Below are 23,622 nucleotides of genomic sequence, written 5' to 3' on the forward strand. Positions count from 1 at the left end.
GGATTATCATGCATGTGCATCCCATATATGCGTAGTAATATATGTCATTTAACTATTTTCAAAATGAACATTGTTCTAGGGCCAAAGAACACAATAATGATAAAACACGGAACTATCTATAGGAGACTGAGGTATCATAAAGAATCAGATACAGTGTCAAAGCATGAGAAAGAAATGACAATGAGCTGTGTTACTGGTTTTAATACAAAGCGAATGGATTAATAATTAATCATTATAGCATATCTTTCCTCTAAGATCCAGACTCACAGATCTAGTGAGCACTGAACATATCTGTTTGAATACTAACAAATACCCAAAACACAGCACAAGAAGGAAAGCTAGTTTCAAACCTTCCCTTCAACTCACACCTACTCCTACCCTATTCTTCATTTTAAAATAATGTTTTATCTTTGAAAATCTCATACAATATATTGTATCATATTCAGCCCACAGCACTTCTCCGTACCTCCTTCAAAATCTGCCTTCACCTCCCTACCCACTTCCAAAGTCCTGTTCATTCCCTATTCAATAACCCATCAACTCCAATTTACATTGTCCATGTAAATGAAAGTAGTAGTTAATGAACTACTGGGAGTGAGGCCATTCCCTGGCATATGGCTGACATACTAAGAGTCACATCCTTAAAGAAAACTGACTCTACCTTACCTGGAAGCCATCATCTGTTCGTGGCTCGATGAGCACCTCCCCACTCCATGCTTCAATGCTGACTGGCTTGATCTTGTGCAAGCAGCCATAGCTGCTATGAACACAAGAGAGAAATACCTTCATCGGTTAACCATACTAGTTCTATCCTCTCAGTAGCTCAGAACAATGAAGAAAGTCCTCTTTTCTTTCACAGCCTGTATGCAACCTATTACTCAGTCTTGTTAGACATGTGGTGACAATTCACTAAGACTATAAATGCTTTTTCCAACTTCCACTACCAGTGCCCTCATCTGAGTGATTCTACTTTTTCATCTGTCTCCCCCTTCTTTATCCCCCTTCTCCCCCTTAAGTCTTTCTAATGCAGAAGCCATATTACACATATAAAATGCAAACCACACAAAACCTCATACCGAATAACTAGAAAAGTGCTTATACACAAATATATGTTTGTTGAAAAAAATGAAAACGTACTTATCTAGGACAGGAGAAAGTTGTCAGTACTGTTAGCAATGTGATACAGTAAAAATAAAACTAGGCCACTGAGAGGAAGGGATGATACCAGAGAAAGCAGAAGAAGCGGAACAAAGTAAAGCTATGGGTACCAATGAAGTTTAGACGTTACTCAGTGGTCAGAGCAACCTACCGAGTAGTAGAAGAAGAAACAGGTCCAGATTTGCATGTCAAGGATCACTCTTACTGCTGTAAAGAATGCCATATGTGCTGGGTGGGCAGCTCTTATGATTATAGCAGGGAAGCTGAGACAAAGCTGGCCTAAGCTACATTATAAAGCTGTATCTTAAACAAAACACGGCCCCAGGAAGAACAAGAAGGAATGTATGTATGTTATAAGTAATAAGACTGTAAAATGAAAAACAGCAAAGGGTCATTGATACCCAGGCAAAAGGCAACACTAGCCTTAATTAGCATAAAGGAGAATAATGAGGGACAGATTGAAGCAAATTTGAGATGTAGTACAGTAGAAGACAGAAGTAGCATTGAGACGCAAATCCAGTGCTGACTCATCAGTTTCCCACTCTGATGTACCTCCTACCCAGATAGGACACATAGAGCACAGTGTACATTAGTAGGCACAAAAGAGTTCTGGTGACATCTTCAGGTTAAAAACTGTCATGGTGTCCAGGCATCCAGATGAGAATGAAGCCAAGACCAAAACAAAAACAAAAACAAAAACAAAAACAAAAACAAAAACATCTGACTAGAAGATGCAAAATGTAGTCATTGATTTATATGGTGTAGGTAAATGCTATTGTTTAATATCATCTGAAGAAAACTTGAACGTAAATCCCAAATGGGAGCTTCAGGAAACAGAAACTCTGAGGAGGCAGAAAGCTTGTAGGTAGACAACCACAAGAAAACAGTGCCTTCCAGCAACAACAGGGAAGTTGCACAGATGAACCCAGGGATTGGGGCAGCATCAAGCTCAAGGCAGACAAAATTCCATCATAGCAAGACCTTTAGCTAAAGAGCTATCACGTGAGAGCTGTTGAGAAACAGGGAGTTAGTTTTCCTTAAGGGTGTGAACCCCTGTAGTTCACAGGTCTGAGGCAGGCCTCCCACCCAAGAGAATTCAGGGACCACAAATTGGACTCAGTATGTTTAAAAGGGAAGGGATCCTCAAATAATTAGAATATATTCTTAAAAGGGGAAATAAGGGGCTGGAGAGATGGCTCAGTGGTTAAGAGCTTGTAGCAAAGACCTGGATTGGTTCCCAGCACCCATGTGGTAGCTTACAAACATCCGTGACTACAATTCTATGGAACCTGGTGCCTTCTTCTGGATTCCATGAGCCACACACACACATACCCACACACACATACCCCCCCCCCACACACACACACATACACACAGACATAGAGACAGAGAGACAGAGAGGCAGAGACAGAGAATACATACATACATACATACATACATACATACATACATGCAGACAAAACATATACACATAAAATAAAATGATTATTTTTTAAAGAAACAAAAAGGTACTGTGACTATTGCACTTTCAAGGTGGGATGTTCAGACTCTGAGGACTAGATGTCAGTGTACACACTGACTGATGTTGACCAAATGATGTCCAATAGGGACCTAGAAGCAAGCAGGCATCCCCAGTTACATTTCTTTTGTGTCAGGGCAGAACAGTGAGTCAAATAAACGTTTGTTGTAACTTTCCCAGTCATGCAACTGTGGAGCAGAAAGCAGATCAGCACAAAAGACGATTATGAGACGATAAGACTAGGAAGAGACATACTATAAAATCCATAGAGTAGGCTATGCTTCCTAAGGAAAAAAAAAAAGTTTCTACAGAGACCAGAAACAAATGAAGTCCCAGCATTCCAAGGAAACTCGGAAATTAGCAATGGGCATTAATCTGTGGAATACACAGGTGAGAAGTGAGAGAATCTTCAGATGGGAGAACTTATGCATCTCAGTACTCTGCACCCAGCACTATGAAACAGCACCTCTTTACACACTGACCTTTTTTTTTTTCAAACATCTCAATATTTAAAAAGATACCTGTGTATTCCACTGAAGGGAAGTAACATTCAGACGGGTTTTCGGCGAGAAGCAGCACCCATTTTTCCAGTAGTTCTCCTAAGGCTGTATCAGAGATGAGAGTGATTAGAATTTTAAAAGTCAAGAAAGCGCAACGTGTGACAGCGCATCTTTAAGTCACAGACTAACACATAAAAGTCACCTGAATGCCACAGCTCTGAGGAGTTCGACTCAAAATACAGACTTTTATCAGTATTCATAATGTTCCTGATTTCAATTAAATTTTAATAACTTAGCTGTGAACACATTAAGTATATAACTAAAGAAGAAATAGTATCATCTTTAGATTACCTAACAATTACTTCGGAATTTGTTAATTGTTTTTAACGTTATTTATGAAGTGATCATTTCTTATCATTTGCGTACAGAAGGAAATAGTGAACTCTAAGATCAAGATTAATACATAGCTCATGTCACCTTCAGATCTGTGGCGTATTATGTCTTTTATACTTTATAGCTGATGCTATCTGTTCAAGAAACCAGACCAAAGAAATCATGCACTATCTGACTTAGAAATGACAAAATGATTCCTTTCCAGGTTGCTATGATAATATCACAGAGTTTGCATATATCCTACAAATGGATGCTCCAGGGGATTAAGGTTAATATGCAGTCCAGAGGAATTTGTTTTCTTTTCTCTAAAGAAATATATCTGTAGAGTAGCTGATTGTTATATGATAAAGCCAGTGATCTTGCGTCACTTTAAAATTGTGCCCTTCTTACTCTTGGAATATTAACCATGACCTTTATTAACTACATGGATTCTATTTTACATTCAGGTATATTCTAAGCATATAATTCTTCAAAGAAAAATTAATGTGCAAAATGTAAAAGCCAAGTTACAAAAAGGGAATGGTGTAGTTTTCAGTAATTGTAGAGAGCACGCTATATATTATGGCAGTTTGATAGCTAGAGATGATAATGAAATGTTTTTATTCATTGAACTCTATTCATTATAGGATTTCAAAGCAAAGTAAGTATTTAAAAACATGAAAATTCAATAGTCATGGCTTAAAAAATACCTTTGCATATAGATTTAAGTTCAAAATTGTCTAGGCTGGTTCTATATTTATAAACACAGCCATAAGTCTATTGTATTTCTAAAATTGTTTCAGAAATTTGTCTTTTATGAATCCACATATAATATATTCCCACTTTTAACTTCTATGTAAATAAACTTTTTAGTAGATTTTTCTAGAAAGGATAATGTGATAAAGTTCACATACAATTATTTTTAATTTAATGGTTAAGACTAATAATCTAACGTATAAGATACATAGTAATAAACATTGCTCAGAAACATCATTGTCTATGGATATGTCCATTTCAACCTTCAACTATATTGTAATTATGTGCTATGTATTTGAGTATAATGTTAGAAAAAATGGGGAAAATCAAGCATTCCACTAAGCAGTTATTGGTGTGCATTCTCTCAAACACAGGGGGTTATGTTACTGTCTTTGTACACAGGCTCATGTGTCAGTCTGCAGGTTGCTTTGAACCTCACACAGAAAGCATGATATTTGATACCTGTGTGGTATGGGAGTTATTAGATTTGCGGCTTACACATGGAAGGCTTGGCCTGAGACAGGATGATTCAAAGGAAAGCCAGAGAAAAGAATAAGCTGGCATCTCTCTCTACACTGGAACAAAAGCAATAAGGAAGATTCTGCCTTCTAATCCTATAGGTACCAGGGAGCGATTTACAAATTGCATGTTGGGATTTTATTTAGTTTGGTTTGGTTGGATTTGTATTTGTTTGTTTGTTTTAGAAGCAACATACTCAAAATGTCTGCAGAATCTCCTAAACCTAAAGAAGTATGGAAGGTCACCAACATTCTAGCTTATTGGTGAAACAGAAGTATGGAAGGTCACCAACATTCTAGCTTACTGGTGAAAGATACTAAACTTTAAGGTGTGGGAAGCAATTCTTAATGTTAAAAACAAATCTACTCTAGAATGTTGCCCTGAAAGCAAACTATGGAGTACTGTTTCATCTAAAATGTATATTAATCTTAAATGACACGTCTGAGATTTCTATAAAGGATTTTAAATTACAGCATTTCTACCTTTAATTATGCCTGCTGTCTAGGCTAGGAATATAGTTAAAAGACTCTACGATTGTATTCATAGGCCTAAAAGAACACATGGGTTTTCTGAAGAGGAAAAACTGAAGGCAGGAGCTGAAGAGAAAGAGGTTGAATTTAATTCTCCTTTGACTTTGCCCCACCCCAACCCCACCCTACAAGAATGTTAGCATTCCTCCAGACTGGCATAATATAAGACAATTATACTCCACATGCCTAACACCCCACCAAGTCTGAGGCTGCTCTGGACAACTGATCATAGCTTGGGGAGCAACAGTCAGTTTTCTTCAGGGAGGAATAAGGGGAAGAGAGCAAGAGAGAGTCAGCATTAGAAATGGAGAGAAAAGAGGGAGCCCAGGAAGTAGAGGACAGTGGAATAGGAGGGAGATTTGATCAAAACACATTGAACCAATATTAGATAAAATACATTTAAAAGAGATGACACATTTGAGAAGTGAGCAAGTCAGAAGCATTCTATCCTTTTGAATGTGACCAGCACTCTTTTAAATAGGTTTGCTGAGCCACATTGCCTCTTTCCATCATGTAAGGAGCCACCGAGGGCTCCATCTCTGATGCAGATAACAAACCTATACCAGACACGGAATCTGCCTGAGCCCTTTCCTCTGCTTTCCCAGGTGTCAAAAATGAGAAGTAAATGTATATTTTTAAAGTTATAGAAAATTAAAACATCATCACCACAACAACACAGTGTTTGCAAACACTCAAACTGTCTGATGGTTTCATTGGCCACACACACCTAAAAATGAGTACATGACAGCTATCTCATCATAGCCCACGAGAGCTACATTAAAGGTTCAGTTTTCTCCCTATTCATCCTGCAGGGGGTGATCAGATATTTTGTTTCTCAGACCCTTGCATATTTAAGAACATATTTTTTTTTCCTCATGCCTCTACTCCCTAAAATAAGAACTGTAATTTTATAAGAAATTCGTACACACAATTCTAAATAGTTTTAATAAAAAACTACTATATGCATGGCTACCCTGTTCTTCATCATGTTTCAAACTGTCCATTTTCAGTCCTTCATTTAAAAATCGTTGCTGTTATTTCATTTAAAAGTCTTTGAACAATTACAGGTTCACAAGTTGTAGGGAAGCAAAAATGGCAAGAACTTCCCTTAGCTATGTTGTAGGGCGACATGACTTCAGATGAGAACATTTTGACCTTTATTCATTTGTGAGGACAATTTCATTATGTTGACTAATGTTCCACTTCGATTTGACCTCCATCTGTCCTGAGAAGCCCACTGTCCACTGTATGCTTATCCCTGGTAGAAAATGTACTGATTCTCTTGGCTTTCAAGACTCCTTGTCTTGCTCGAGAATGTTGTGTTTGGCGTGGGGTTCCTTGCATGTCTCCATTTTGGGGTCTACTCAGATCTTGTAAGTTCAGATCTCTCGGTAAGTTAACAAGTTTCCAACCATCTTTTCTTCAGACACCTCTGTCGTCCTGGACTACCTTTCAGAATATAAATACTGAGTCAGGCTGAGAACCATTTCCCATAGTGTTTCCAAGACAAGAAGTATACTTGTGAAAAGTCTTCTGACTTTGGGAGGCTGCCCTTTCCCTAGTCCTGCAGCTAAAGAAAGCAGGATTTTATTGCTCCATTCCATTTTCCAACATCTGTTGTCATTCTCAATCAATAAGGCTAGAATAAATAGATCAAATGAAAACACAGAAAACTGACTTCCATGGACCCTAAGTAGTCTTCTGTTTTCTGGGGTCATTTTGTTTGCTGTATGTGGGATGCCACGTGTAACCCAACACAGATAAGGATAAAAACATCTGACCTGTCTTCCAAAAGTGTAGGTCACTTTGGAACCTTTTTTCATAGTTTTACTATGTTTGTCTTTAAGTGTTATTTCTGTCAGATAAATGAGTTTTTCTTCTTTTATTGTTACCTTCCTCAAAAGTATTTTAGGGAGATGCTAAGAATTAAGCGTAGGACATTACATGCTAACCAAGTGCTCGACCACTGAGATACTTCTGCAGTCCTGAAATCTCATTAGAAGAGGTGTTTGCAGATCTAGCCTAATGAGGAGAGTTCAGTCTTCAGGACCCATATGATAGAAAGGTTTGTGTTATACAGTGACCAACTTAAACTGGAGTAATTACTCATGGGAATTTTAGTAAGGAACTAAGTCATTGGTCAATATCAATGAAAAAAATTATACAAGGCAGATACTAAACTTCATGACTATTAGAACACTCATAAAATATTAACAGGAGATACTGATTAGAAAATAATGAGGAAATGGTGCTTTAATAGAGAGCTGCCTCTAGAATATCAGAGGCAAGGGGTTAGAAATGATCACATCCGAGTTTGCTTCTGAAATTGATTGCTAACAATGGACAGATACTAAGAAATTAGGGTAGGAAAGCCAAAAGAACAGTGCAAGGCAGTTAACTTACTGAGACTTCCCTGACAGTAAAACAGGAAAGAAACAGGGAATTCTGCAATGATCTGCATCACAGTGAATAAAAAGGACAGGATCCAGTATCACATTTGAAATTCAACCAGTGAAGCAGAGTGTCCCCAGGGTTTTCTTCCTGCACTGAAGTGTTAATGCAAATGGAGCAAAGTACATGGACTAGTTAACATTCCAGTGGGGTTAGGAGAGATTCCGGGCCATGGAAAGCATCACTTCACCCAGGACTGAAGTGCAGAAAGGCACAGCTGCCCATCCTCACAGGCTTACTTGATCCACTCATATGCTTTGTGCCTGGAAGGAAACCCACAAACACAAGGAGCCCACATGCAAAAAAGTGGGAAATTCTGCTCCAATCATTGTCAAGATGACCAGATTTAATTAAATGTGTGAATACTGTTTATTAATGGATTATTTTCCATCCCTCCCCACTGCCAAAATGGGGCACAAATCTGCCCACTGACAAGCAGGTCCTCAAACGCTAATTACACTTCCTTCCACCTTTCTCTTATCTCAGTTGGATACTCGTAGTTATATAGAAATTTAAAATGAATTCAATCTCTAATATTTTGAAAATGTTAACAGGTAGACTATTATATATTATGTATCATTACATAAGTATGTTAAAGAAAAACAGAATAGGTTAATTTACAAAGGATAATCTATAAAGGATTAAATCTCCTAACTGTAGGTCACTCATTTTTATAACCCAAGCTGTCCGAGGCTGCAGAGTTAGGCTTGTGTGTGTGTGTGTGTGTGTGTGTGTGTGTGTGTGTGTGTGTGTGTGTGTGTACATGTGTACACATACATATATACATAGGCATACACAGGCAGTCTGCTGAATGTTTTTGCAATGGGTCTAGATTACAGGCAGTGTACATAGGGACAGGAAGAAAACCTAAGTGAGGGAAGTCATGAGTGACTATGCATTGTTGACACAGGCACAGCAAGGCCTCCAACACATTGGACACTAGCAAAGCTGAGATCCACATGGGTATAAGACTTTCTGAAGGGGTCCCAGTGTGAGTGCCCATGAACACGGTACCAGCCTGTGAAAAGACTGGCAACTGCGACTTTTCTCCTCAAGTGTTCAGAACCCCATCTGTTGTGTCTGTGTCTCTCTGCTTTGATTCCCTGGCCACCAATAATCAGGGGTTCAAGACCCAAGTTGGGGGGGGCCCATTGTAAGGCTGGAAGCGAGTGTGCCATGAGATATTATATACAACAACATAATTTATTATTAAGCCAGTGTTTTACTTGTCTGAGTCTATCTGATAAATACTGTCTCTAATAGACAAAAGGTTAGGTATGAAAAGGTGACATAGAAAAGTGACGCTGTAGCTTTTTTTTTTTTTTTAATTGCACATCACTCCTTTATTATACTGATCTGGAAAGAGACTTAGTTGTTTAAACGATTTCTGAACCCACATTGTAGGGTCAAGCAGCTGGAACAGGATTCAGACAGTGAAAAACATAAACCTGGACATGATCCAGGGGCACTTCACCTCTACAAAACAAGGCAAAGGGATCCAAACACAGCAAGAGGTACAAGGAGTTTATCTCATTGATAGATATGAGGAATGGCTCATTTTCTGGTGACCACACAGCACTGTTTCAACTTCCAGTAGCAACCTCAAAGTTGCTTTTGTGTGCTGATAATGTATATATACTTTTTTTTAAGTAAATGTAACATAGACTTGACAAGATTGATCCCAACCTTCTAGGGCCAGCAGCTCCTTTAGGGTCAGAGAGACAGTAGGGTTAAAATCACCACGAGGTTACTTTCACTCTCCACTGGAATGACTATGCCCCCAGTTTCCTAACTGCAGGAAGAGTACAGAACAGGTTCCAGGGACAAAACTGGACTGCAGCTTCTCCTCACTGGCAGCTTCTCCACAGCACAGTTCCTCCCTGACTTCTTCCTAAGCAGACCCTTAGAAAACAGAGACCTAAGAAAAACTACAGTTACTGTCGCTCAACTCTCCTGGTACAGGGAGCTGTCCCTCGATGTGGTCTGAGAACCTGCACCCCTGAGGTGTTATTCTCACTACATTCTATGAAGGGAGTGGGTGCGGGGGATAAAATACCACAATGAAAACAGGAGCCACAGGCCCCATCTGCAGCTACAACTTAAACCTAAGATCCTAAAGATGGTAGTCAGTGTGGCAGTTGCTGGGGAGGGTGCAGGAGGCAGGAACAGGAACAGACATGGAGGGTGGTGGGGCAGGAGTCTGCCTCCTGGCCTTCACTTCTTCACCTTGCCCTGAGCAGCCGCAGCTTCCATGGCTTTATGCACGGTTTCCTCATCTCCCAGGAACTGCATGGGCTTGATGGGCTTCAAGTTCTTGTCCAGTTCATAGACGATGGGGATGCCCGTGGGCAGGTTCAGCTCCATGATGGCCTCTTCTGAGAGACCCTCCAGATGCTTAACGATGCCCTGAAGGCTGCTGCCATGGGCGGCAATCAAGACTCTTTTCCCCTTCTTGATCTGGGGGACAATTTCTTCATTGCAGAAGGGCAGTGCTCTGGCAATAGTGTCCTTCAGGCTCTCACAGGAGGGTAGCTGGTCCTCAGTAAGGTCTGCACACCTGTGATCCTTCCTGATGTTGCTGTAGAAGGGGTGATCAGGCTCTATGGGAGGTGGTGGGACATTGTAAGGTTGTCTCCAGATCTTCACCTGGGCCTCACCAGGCTTAGCAGCAGCTTCTGCTTTATTGAGACCTGTTAGACCCCCATAGTGTCACTCACTGAGGCACCAAGTCCTGACCAGTGGCAACCACATCTGGTAAATGGCATCCAGGACTGTCCAGAGGGTCCAGATTGCACTCTTCTGCACAGAGGTGAAGCAGATGTCAAATTCATAGCCAGCATCTCACAACGCCTGCCCACCGCGCTTCGTCTCCTCATGGCCCACCAGGCTCAGGTCGGCTCGTACCAGCCACTGAAGCAGCTCTCCAAGTTCCAGGCGCTCTCGCCATGCCTGATCAGCACCAGCTTGTAGACAGTCATAGCGACGGGCAGAGGATGCAGCAGCAACTGACGCTGTAGCTTTTGACATTAGATCACTTAGATCCACCGCTTGCCTCTTCTACTATAGAGAACTAGGCTGCTACGTAAAACTATGAATTTCAATTTCACCACTGATAAAATATAGATTACATAATAAGGTTGCTATGGAGTATACTGAGCTTTATATAGTGACTGAGCATTAGGCAGAGAATCCTGTGAGCTATGACGGGAAGTAGCTCACAGTACACTGATGGACACTGCATCAGAAAGCCATGAATAACTGAGAAAGGACATGTAGACAGTGCCCCAGATGCTAAAGAAAACCCTTTGTTGGGTTTATCTATGCCATTCCAAAAGATAATGGATAGACATGTGATGCTTCTCTTCCCCTACTAGACAGAAACACTCTGAACTGGGTTCTGTTATTTTGTTTTTCAAGACAGGGTTTCTTGTTTATCCCTGGCTGTTCTGGAACACTCTCTGTAGACCAGGCTGGCCTTAAACTCAGAGATCTACCTTTCTCTGACTCCGGAGTAATAGGATTACGTGTGTGTGCCACCTAAGCCCAGACTTGTGGTTTTTTGATGTATTTAAACATTTAAACTAAACTCTTCCAAGCCACTCCTCCCCTAAGTTGCTATGTATTTTTGGCCATGTGCTAAACCACTGAGAAAGCCTATTTTAAATATTCTCTCTTATACAATCAAGAATTTATATAAAGTACAAATCTTAAGGGATATGAAACATGTTTAATTGTTCATTTATACTCATGCTGTGGAGAATAATTGAATAATTTGTGATTTTGTTGCCACATAAATATTTCAGTATTCTCTAAAATACCATTTCTAGCAAGCTACAAATTAAGTTCTAAATTCCTGTTTTTAATTTTACAAAAAATATGAAAGCCATTAAGTATGGCTGATGAAATTAAATCACTTCTAAATGACAATGTTTAGGAAGTCTGTCTTATAGCAGCAGCAGATTAAAGTTACAGCTTCAGAAAGCTAAAGCACATGTAAGTAACTGAAGTTAAACTTGCCTGATAAGTTTAAAACTAGAGACACTGCTTTATGACAAAGCTTCCTTAGGAATCACGCAATTGGCTTTGCTGGATGCCTGGTGAGGTTTTAAGATACTTACATCACTAGTGAACTGGTTAAGTCCTCTACAAAGATACGGCAATGTGATATATGAAGGTGAAGAATGTTGAAATCAGGTAAGCTATAGCCGAAGGAAAGACAGGGGGACCTCAGAGATGCTCAATACCTCAGACAGTCTGTTATAAGGTTTAAGTCTGATCTTTGGTTCTCTCAGAATTACAAGTCCCTTGAAGGAAAATGGACTTTTCCAATTAGCATGATATTTCCTGCACACACAGGTAGAATTCCCCAGGAGTCACAGCTTCTGTTCTAATGATTTTATGCAGGGACATCCCCAGTATGGAACTCCTCACTTACCACTTCCATGGACTGCATCAGGCTTGGACTTCATTGTCTTACAAAACTGTCTTCGGCAGTTCTCTATCCACTCTGTTTGTTTATCAGACATTTTGAAGCATGATAACAGGTTTCCAATATCATTATCTAGTAAGCAAAATAACAGGTTAGAATATTACAGGCTAGAAACTCAAATATCTGTGCTGAAGTTAAAGAAGCTAACAATAATCCTTAATAGCACAATGGAGCAATGATAATTTTGTATAAGAAAATGACAGCCTTCCACTCTATTTTGGAACCATTAAGTAAATTAAGGGTTAAATGAATACTGAAACTAGTATACCACAATTGCCAATCATCAGATTGGCCACTGAATGAGAAATAGGCAAAGAGCATGCATAACACATGGCTAGACAGGGAGTGTTTCACATGTAGACTAGGACAAACTGAGCTGGCAGCAGAGATCCTAGCAGATTAAGGCCAACAAAAGGCAATTTACAAATTATTAGTTTCAGAATTTCCGACTTAATATTTTCAGACTTTGGTTGGTAGTGGGTAACTGACCATAGAAGCTGAAACTACAGGTAAGGAAAAACTATCACATTCCTGTACATGCACACACACCAAGAATATACACAGAGACGTAACGGTAAGGGGAAGACGATCTAAATTACAGTTCCGATTAGTCTTAAAAGGCTGAGACATATCATCCATCATCGCACAGTTATCACAGCCAAATCTGTGTTTGTATGCATAACTAAGAATGGATAAGGATATTTAAGTTAAAAAAAAAAAAAGCTTTGAATGACACACAGCCCTACCACCACTGTGCTGTGCTAGACTAAGATTGCAAAGAACTGGAATTATAGGTGTACACCACCATGCCCAGCCCCTACAGAAAATGAGAGCCTTGCAAAATCAAACTGATACACAAGTAACTCCATGCCCAAAAGTGTCCACTATTATTTTAAAGGACTTAGAGGTACATAAAAAGGAACTGGCTAAACAGACTGTAGATTATGATTAAATACTGACCTCCCACTCTATAACGAGAAAGCAAATAGCATTTGTAGGACAGCTTTTGATTCATTCATTATACTGAGCAAACTGAAAGAGGTAAAGAGGATGCATACTCTGCATTATTAACCCTATGAAATGTGGGCGCCAGAACAGCAGCCTTATAGTAAGGACTGGTTCTTAAGTGGCTGCAGTTTTGACTCCAAAGGGGAATTTGGCAATAGGCATGAGAGGTCACCTGGCATCTGATGGGCAGAAAAACCCCAGAAATGCTGCTAAAATCCCTATGTGGCAATACCCTGGCTCCCCCAGATATCAAACTTTCCAAAATACTAATGGTGTTCTGGCCGAGCTGAGGTGGAGGGTCACCAACTCAGAGGACTAGGAAGGACCAGTGTCCACCTGTGTGTGACTAAGGATGGAGAAGAGAGGACTTGGAGTAAGAAAGACTTTGCTGTGAGGTCATGAGAAGATGTTATGGTGCTTATAACTATAGATATTTGTAAAATTTCACAGTACTTTCTTTAAATGAGTGCATTTTATCACATATAAATGTGATAGGTAAACCATGCACGTGTGAATGTTTATAGATAATTGAAAGCTAATGACTAAGCAAGTTAGTATGACACTCAAATATGAGTGGCTCTACATCACAATTTGGTGTGCTGTTTACATTGGAAATGACTACACTTTTATTAAAGGTATGTGCTTATATAAAACGCTCACTTAAGAGAATCCTAAGGAACCCAGATGTGTGAAGCTTATACCATTAATCCCAGTGTTACAGGGATTAGTAGCTTGGAAGCCACTGAGGATCCATGGTTCCCTCATGGTCAACTTTGGACCCCCAATTCCTGTTTCCCTGATAATACCAGAAAGTTAAACATCACTACAGCACTCCCTTAAGATTTCAGATGCAAGAGGAAAAACTGGAGGTATACAGTCTTTACTCAAGTCCATTAGGGAAAGCTTCTCCTTCCTGGTCAAGGAACAGAATCAGAGTTCAACTTTTGGCCTGCAGTGGAGACGTGACTTGCCAGTCCGTTGCAAAGATTAAAATGGTACATACCATGGCCACTTCCCTTGAAAGTTAATTCACCTGGGATTGTCAGTCAGCTGTGTTATAGAGACAGGCGCAATAACTTTCGCCTTGGTGCAATAATGTACTTTCCCCAGGCAGTTGTTTACAGGGCTTCTGTCATGCTACACTGAGAAGTCTGCCTGGTTTTGAGTCTTAACTTGAAAAGTATAAGTTTGCCTTCTCACATCTCTACCCCTGTTTACAAACACTGTCCCTGAGCCTCACCAAGTTTTCTTTGACAGCCTGTGCTTTTTCAGACTTTCTCTGAAGTCCCCGCCCTTCCATCATGCAGCTGACCGGTGCGCTCCATTGCTGAACATGTTGCCTGGCTTAGACCCTAACTCAAAAGCAAGACTTCCTTCCTCTTTTCCATCCCCGCCCCCGCCCCCACCCCTGGCTGCTGCAAAGATTTATAGCTTGTCTGGCCTGTATTTTCTCTCTCAAACTTTAATAAAATGGTCCTTCAGCTTCCCTCTGAACATAAACTCCATAATTAGCAAATGAGACTAATAGCCTGAAAGAGAACCACAATTTCCTTAGAAGCACACAAGCTGGTGAAGCTGTTAGGATTGGCCCAAGTTCAAGGCCATCCTGGGGTACATAGTGAGCACCACACACACACACACACACACACAAACAAGGGCAACATCAAGAAAACCCTTAGTGATTAAATAATGATTAATGGTATTTTTAATAGTATATTTTATCTATCTTTGAGACAGTGACTCATATAGCATGGGGTGGTCTCAAAGTTGTGATCCTGAGGCCTATACCTCTAGGCACTTAGATTATCAGCCTGTGCCACTATGGTGGTTTGGATGACAATGTCGCCCACGGGCTCTGTCACTGGTCCCAGTTGGTAGCACTGTTTGGAGAGGCTTATGAGGCGTGGTCTCCTTGGGGGAAGTATGCCAATAGGAGTGGACTTTTAGGGTTTAAAACCAGCTGCCATTCCCCATTCATGCGGTTTCCTGCGCGTGATTTAAGATGTGAAGACCCAGTTTACTGCTCTAGCTGCTGCGGCTGACACCTCCTGCCAGATGGACCCTTTATCTCTAGAACCATAGGCCCAAATGAACCTTTCCTTCTCTAGGTGGCTTTGCCATGGTGTTTTACCACAATAGGACAAGCTGATGAGTCAGCTGCCATGGTGCTTTACCACAATAGGACAGCCTGATGAGACAGCTGCCACACTAGCTTAAGAATTTTTATAATCATGACATTTCTATATTTCTGACCAATTTCTGGGTGCAATAATACAGTGGTCTGTAATAAGATGAATATATATATATATATATATATATATATATATATATAGAGAGAGAGAGAGAGAGAGAGAGAGAGAGACAGAATATAAAATTTTCATTACTGGCTTCAAGCACCATTTTAAATAGCAGACTATTCTATATAATTCAAATGCATAATAGTATTTCTAGAAACTGAATATCATAAATCAATACCAGTTATTACAATTCCGCCCTAATGAAGTCATTACAAAAAAACTACCATTTTTCTACCCACAAATTAGCTTGCTATATCTTACAAGACAGAAAATGGTATGCCACTCCTCTATATGCTTCTTTAGTCCCATATAAATCAAAAGTATCTATGAAAAACTAGGAGAAAATAAAAATACTCAATTTAAACTATTCTAACTCCCATTGAAGAAAATGCAAAAACAAGAAAGAAAGAAAAGAAATATAAAAAGCTCCCCATTCCTGATATTCACCACTGACAACTGACATTGTTACCTCACTGAATGCCAGCATTCCTGTTACACAGAAGAATAGAATTTTTCACTTCATTTCTAATAATTAGAAATATTATATAATTTAAATGTATAATTCAAATATGTCATTTATCATATAATATTATACACAATGGGAAAAGTAGACTATGTAACATGAAAAGAATAATTAAAAAAAGAAATAACATCAGTTTAATATAAATACAAAGAAGCCCTACTATTCACTCAGGAAACAAGCCTTCCTTTAATTTCAATATGAGATTGTGAATTTCCATATGTAAACATGTAAGAGATGCAATGAAAGGAACAAAAATCTCAAGGTAAGTACCAAGAGATTCCCAGGCTACTTCATACATCCAGATATGCATCATGAAGCTTAATTGTGGAATTATTGATTTCCATTTGAGTTTCTATTCCTTTATTAACATGGCCATCATTTCAGATTACATTATAATAAGCAAGAGAAAGCAACGGAATACTTTCCAAGAAGCACATGAAATACAAGCAGGCATTTACCAAACTCTAAATTTGGAAATATACACAACATTCCATGCTAAAATCAGTCAAACAGGTTTCATCACAACATTTTCATACATGTGTATAATGTGCTGTGATTATTTAAATAAGAATGGTCCCCACAGGCTCACAGACTTGAATGCTTGGTCACCTTGGAATGGCACTACTAGGTGTTGCCTCTCTCTGTCTGTCTCTCTCTGTGTCTCTTTCTCACTGTCTCTCTGTGTCTCTGTGTGTCTGTCTGTCTGTCTGTCTGTCTCTCTCCCTCTCTCTCTCTCTCTATGTGTCTCTCTCTCTGTCTCTCTCCCTCCCTCCCTCCCTCCTTCCCTCCCTCCTTCCCTCTCTCTTTGCCTTATGCCTGCAGTTCCAGATGTAGAACTCTCAACTATCTCTCCAGCATCATGACTACTTGCATGTTACCATGCTTCCTTCCATAGCAACAATGTACTAAACCTCAGAACCTGTATGTCAGCCTAGTTAAATCTTTTCTCTTTATAAGAGTTGTAGTGGTCATAGTCTCTTCACAGCAACAGAACATTAACTAAAACATGTATTTTGCTCATATTTACCTTCATTACCTTCTCTGGCACCAATAGTTTCCTTCCTCTTTCAAATTAATCTCCTGTTTACTTTCTTTCCTTTTTAATCTAGATTCCATATATGAGAGGATATGTGACATTTGTCATTTTTAATCTGGCTTATTCCACTTAACATGATGACCTAGCATCTAAAGGCTTCCTAGTCTTTGTTAAAGAACTTCATTCCTACAAGATAGAACATATTTAAATCAGAGTATTCATTTTCTTCAATTGATCACTTCATATATATATATATTTTGTTGACTAAATATTTACTGGAGAAGAAATAAGCAAATTTTGAAAAACGTGAGGGTTAGGGTTGTACTCAAGACAAACAGTGTATGCTCTACTTCTCATTGTTACAGATACATTTATTTCCATTCTTAAGGAGATAAATACATAAAAATACATCCCCATTCCTCAGAAGAGAATGCGTATTTTACTGTCTAGACTAGGTATGTTAACACCTGTAGCTCAGGAAAGACACCAAGATCTTAGCAGTCTTCTATCTTACCAGACCCTTCACTTAATGAGTTGATGTCAAATCAGAGTCCACTACTTTTATCTTCAAGGAATAAATCTGAATTCCAAGAATAAAAATAATATAGGAATAAGAAAGAATAAGAATATATCTAGTTTGATTGAGTTCCAAGCCTGTGAGAGATATGTGCAACCCTATCTCAAAAGAAAGTACCCGGGAGAAAAAAATCCCTTTTCTATTCCATAGTACAAAATTCACAGTGTTTGTGGGCTCATACGTCCCCTCATAATGTGTTCTAATGTGTTAGAACAATTCAGATAGCAGATGTGCAGCACCGCAGGGAGCTCATGGACTCACCTAAGGCATGATATGGCTCCTACAGACAGTCACATATAGAGCTTAAAGGTTTAAGCACGTATACTGAATTTGTTCAAACCTCAAACTTATAAGCTGACAAATTTGGCCTGAATTTGCTTATAGTTTCTATTAAGTCCATAATTAAGAGCTATTGCCATTTACAGTTATGGACTCTAAGATGAAATAACCGTTTTGTCATAAGGGAAGATTATTGGAAGAATTTATCTGTATTTTAATATTAGCTGGCACATTGCATTAAAGAAAATGATTATCAATAAGGAACTCACACTTATGTAGTAGTAAGAGAATTTTCTCATGAGGCAGAAAATCAATTTCCCATCAGATATGTAGAAATTTGATGGAAGAAGCAATAAAAGTAGAACCCTGACACTACAGAAGGATGGATTTGGAATAATTGTACACTGAGATGATGTACAGTTTGTTTTTTAATTGTGAGAAAAATGGGGTAAAAGGATAGCAATACATACTTTATGTGCCATTGAACATGACAGTGATGTTTTATAAATAATAAAGTGTAATGAGAGTACCCAGCTCAGGAAAGATGTATACTGGAGTGTGCTGCAAGAAATGTTCAACTACATGTGCTGTGGATGTTCAGTCAGATCTGAGGTTACCACAGCTGAGAGGTAGAGTCACTCAGATCAGTCTGGAAATAATTCCCCAAGTCTAATGACAATGGTCTGAAAGGCAGCATTTGATGGGAGCAGAAATCTCCTCTTGATTCCTCATGTCATTAACCATGTGTGGATATGGTCTGACTTCCTTAGACCCTGACACCTTGACAAATCAGCAAAGAACACTGATTTCTTGGATTTGTAGTTCCAGGGGTTTTAGTACAGAGTGATTTTATCTGATTTTTGCTTGTATCTGATTTATTTTGCTGATTTTATCACTTTGAGGCTGTGAATGAATATGACTATGAATATACTACAAATAAACAAGATGGCCAGGTGGTGGTGGCACATGCCTTTAATCCCGGCACTCAGGAGGCAGAGGCAGGCAGATCTCTGTGAATTCAAGACTAGGCTTGTCTACAGAGCAAGTTGCAAGATAATCAAGACTACAAAGAGACATTCAGTCTGGAAAAAATGAACAAAAACAAATTAAATGTGCACTTTAAATGAATGAATTATATCATATATTAATTATATCTCAACAAAGATGTTAATGGTAGTGAAAAACGTCTGTATGGTTGATCTAGAATCTGAAGGATAACTACCACAGAAGCGATAGAGATAAAGGTCAATGAGGGAAAAGAAGCGCACATGTTTACACAGGCGGCTCACTAGCTGCCACTTCACTTAGACACAAGAAAGCAAACCTTCTGGAAGGAGGAATGGTTGCTAAGGAGTTCCTAGGAACACTGAAATGTTCCCTTCAGTGAGAAGTTACTAGTGTATTTTTAGCTTTCATCAAATGACCCATAAACATTTCTAAGACCTGTGAAAACAACCAGCAAGCTAGTGCTATCCTGAGAGACTTGTTAATGGACTTAGCAATACACAAGAGAAAGACAGACAGCAAATTCTCCACCTTGAGGATGCCCGCACCCACTGAGTAAACTGTACATCAAAATAGCATCACAATATAATGGAAATCCCACAGGTACTTAGAAGTCCTGGATACAGGAAGTCCCGAGTAAAGGTGTATTGTTGACATGAATGTGGCCATGTCAGGGACCCTGAAGCTTTAGACCCCCATGGGAAAACATTTGCCGCACAGTAAGACTCAGAAAGATGGCAACATGGTCCACATGAGGACATTCCCAGTGTGTGTGAAGAACATGCCTACCACAGTTTTCTCTGCCTGGATATGTACAACCTGTCCACTACAGAGACAGTCCCGATGAAGATTAGCAAATCTTATCTTCTTGACCCACTTATTCACCATAAGCCCTGCCTCCTTGTCTATCTGTTTTAACATCACCGCCTAGTATACCAGAATGCAATAATCTGCCTCACCATTGAACTGTATATAATTAACATGCTGAGACTCCTGAAGAGTCCAGACCACTGAATCCCAGCTCTGTGTGTGTGTGTGTGTGTGTGTGTGTGTGTGTGCGCGTGCATGTATGTGTGTGTGTGTGTGTGTGTTCTTGTTTCATCCCCTTGAAGTCCCAGGTCTGCCCCTGGCACCATGCTAGATGTAGTACCACAGCATTAAGATATCTGGGGTATAATATAATAGAGTTTGCTTATGGCAGTCCTATAAAGGCAATGCGTGTTATCTCTCTCTCTCTCTCTCTGTAGTATATGTGTATGTGCCCAAGTATGCTTGTGTGCTTGCCTATGCAGATACAGATGGATGCCAGAGGTTGATGTTGGCGCATCTGAACTCTTTCTCAGTTTTGTATTTTAGGACTGGGTCTCTCACAGAACCCAGAGCTTGCAGTTTGGGCAAGAGTGGCTGACAACTGAGTCCATAGCATCTGGCTGTATTTTCCTCCAACATGTATGTACCATTATATCCAGTCAGTTTCTGTGTAGTGGCTAAGTATCGGAACTCAGGTCCTCACACTTTCTTGGCAAGTACTTTATCCCGAAAGCCCTCTCCTCAGTTGGGATAAAGTACTTTTTAAAAATAATAAAAGAATGTCAGTCAGAGAAAAAACCAGAAGTCGTCTTATTTTTCTGAAATATTTCTCTCCAATGCCTGCAGTTCCTGGAGCATGCTACTCAATTCCTCAGACGAGGCTTCCGTCTCAGCACAGGAAGTCTACACTTCTCTTGTCTCCTACAAAAACTCTCATCTTCACCCTAAGCTCAGGCAAACAGAATAAAGTAGAGCAGACTGGTCAATAGGTCCTGAAAACTCCTGGTGGAACTTGGAGAATAAAAACAAACATGTCTTTATACCATCTTATAAGCATCCTGTTGCAAACAGTGGGTCCCATGAGCTACCTTCCAGCAGTTCCTGAGGACAACTTCTAACATGCTAACATGCACCTGCTTTGTGGTCACAGAGTCAGTTTTTGTCTTCTGCAAAATGAACAATATAAATTACACCAGCAGAGTTCAGGTATACTCCAAGTATTAATTACTGCTGCTATAAGCAATGTAATGTTTACCTTTGATGCTCTGTGCTCATATACATGTATGTGCACATATATGTGTGTATGCGCACACATGGAAATCGTTAGCTTTTATAGGGCCACATAAGCTTTAATAATGCTGCATTGAAATGTTCACAAGGAGAAATGTCTGAACTAGATAATGCCTCCAGACTGGTGTTTATAGAGATGGGTCATTCCACAGTTCATACTGATGCTGAGCGGCTAACAAGAGACCATTAAACCAACGAGGAGATGTCAACTGCAGCCCCCAGGATAAGTCTAGAGGCTGGAGAAGAGTGAGGGTCAGCTCATCATGTGCACATCACTGAAAGGATTTTTTTCAACAATGAAATAACATCCTAAAATTTTGTGTGCAAATAATGACTAACCGGACACCTGCCATAATCAATGAAGTATGGCTTCTGAATCAAAAAGCAGAGCACAAAATACATGAAACCTGCGAGTAACTATTAGCTTGAGCACGGTATTGCATAGTCACTGTTTATTTAACTGTTTCAACCAATTTAATTCTGACTTAACTTACCCTTTTAGAACAAAAAGTTGGTTACATTTTTCCTCATTAAGATCACAGAGCTCTGATTTCCATACTTACATTTGAGGGAAAATGAGACATAATTTTACTCCCTGTAGCATTTCCTGTTTTCTTCCCTCATCTTCAATCATGTCAAAGATATTAGGACTATCAGAATGACATATAAAATTTATAAACTTAATATATCTTGCAAGAACTTTTCCTGAAGTTATCGTCACATGATCGCCACTGCTTAAATCATTTTCTTTGTAATATAGAACCGCAGACGAGTTTGGGGATGGGGGTGGCATGTCTTAGCAGGATACAGCAGGTACTACTGTGAAACTAGGACTACCGTCTGATTCACACATTTGTGGTTATTCACAAATGGAGCTGCAGTATAAATAACTTCCTATCACGTGGAAAATGAGAGAATAAGTAATTCTAGAATTGTATCATCCTTCCTAAAACAAAACCTGTGCTGGGAGGGCTACGGCAAGGGCATGGCCTTCTAAGCTAAAGAAGATTTTGCCTAGAAGAATAAGTACCATGATCCAATAGGTGTTTCAGGAGCATCATTCTGGCTGCTGTGTGAGAACAGACTGAACACAGGCAGGCTGGATGAGGCAAAGAGGATTTAGTTTAGATCTGTGGAGTCAATATGACTTGCTGTCAGATTACTTGTGGGGCTTAAAGGAAGGAAAGGCACCGAAATACCCTTTGGCTTATTGCCTAAAGCAATGGAGACACAAAAGTTACCATGTCTGAATTGGGGAAGAATATCAAAGGAACAGATTTTAAGAGAGTGTCAGAAAATGATCACAGTTATGTTGTCTGAAACGCTTACCAACTTTCCTAGAGAGATGTCAAGAGAACAGGAACATGTGACCAGAACCCAAGGTAGTGATAAGAGCTGGAGACAACAATCTGACAGCCACTAGGATACTGGGCAGCATCTCCTCACTGACAGGACAAGCTACGATCTTCACAACAGTAAAATGGCTAGTAAAAGCAAAAGGACACTCAGGGCTGAGACCCAGTGCACTCCAAAATGTAAGAGTTGAGGAGATGTGAAAGACTGGGGGAAGGGAGGGAGGGAGGGAGGGAGGGANNGGAGACAACAATCTGACAGCCACTAGGATACTGGGCAGCATCTCCTCACTGACAGGACAAGCTACGATCTTCACAACAGTAAAATGGCTAGTAAATGCAAAAGGATCCTCAGGGCTTAGACCAAGTGCACTCCAAAATGAAAGAGTTAAAGAGAAAGGAAAGACTGGGGGGAGGGAAGAAAAGAGGGAGGGAGGGAAGGAGGGAGGGAAGGAAGGAAGGAGGGAGGGAGGAGAGAAGGAGGGAGGGATATAATCAGAGATTTATTTACCACAAATGCAGGAGAAAAACTTAACAGGTAAATTTTCCCAGAGACAAACAAAAATTTTTCAAAATAAGAGGGGGGAAAAAGAGAAGGGAGAAGACACAGAAGGGGGGGGGGAGAAGGAGGAAGGAAATGAATATGAGGAGGACAAGTGTAGAATTTTCTCTGCCAAATATTGCTGTTGCTAGGTCTAAGTTAAATGAGCATTACGATGAGGCTGGCATATCTATGAGCTAGAGTGTTAGGTAGAAAGCCTAATAACTGGCTTACAGGAGGTTCGAGAAAGAAGAACATAAGGTAAAGGCATAGGTACTCACTTGATTTTTTTCAATAAAATTAAGGACAGAAATGGGGTTGCCAATTTAAATATGAGAGAATAGGGGTTTGAGAAATAGCTCAGTCTATAAAGTGCGTGCCTTATAAGTACAGAGACCTGAGTTTAATCTGCAGAATCTATGTGGGCATGGTGAGACATTTATTTTATTTTATTTTGTTTTTATTTTTTATGAGATATTTTCTTCATTTACATTTCAAATGCTATCCTGAAAGTCTCCTATACCCCCTCTCCCGCCCCTGCCCTGCTCCCCAACCCACCCACTCCTGCTTCCTGATCCTGGCATTCCCATGTACTGGGGCATATAATCTT

At 39.8% G+C, this 23,622-nt stretch overlaps 1 protein-coding gene and 1 pseudogene across 3 annotated transcripts in view; both read right to left on the reverse strand.

Moving 5' to 3' along the window:
* Tbc1d32 (TBC1 domain family member 32) overlaps positions 1–23,622 on the reverse strand; it is a 201,917-nt gene that overhangs the window by 38,754 nt on the left and 139,541 nt on the right. For all 3 annotated transcript variants that reach the window (XM_029542476.1, XM_029542475.1, XM_029542474.1), the window contains exons 26-27: positions 12,241–12,366; positions 3,199–3,282 (exon numbers count right to left, since the gene is read on the reverse strand). In XM_029542476.1, coding sequence (XP_029398336.1) covers positions 3,199–3,282; positions 12,241–12,366 — 210 coding nt within the window. The remainder of the gene's footprint in view (positions 1–3,198; positions 3,283–12,240; positions 12,367–23,622) is intronic.
* Positions 10,020–10,783, reverse strand: LOC110326367 (annotated as a pseudogene).

This window comes from Mus pahari, chromosome 9 (assembly GCF_900095145.1).
Source record: "Mus pahari chromosome 9, PAHARI_EIJ_v1.1, whole genome shotgun sequence".
NCBI classification, from domain to species: Eukaryota; Metazoa; Chordata; class Mammalia; order Rodentia; family Muridae; genus Mus; species Mus pahari.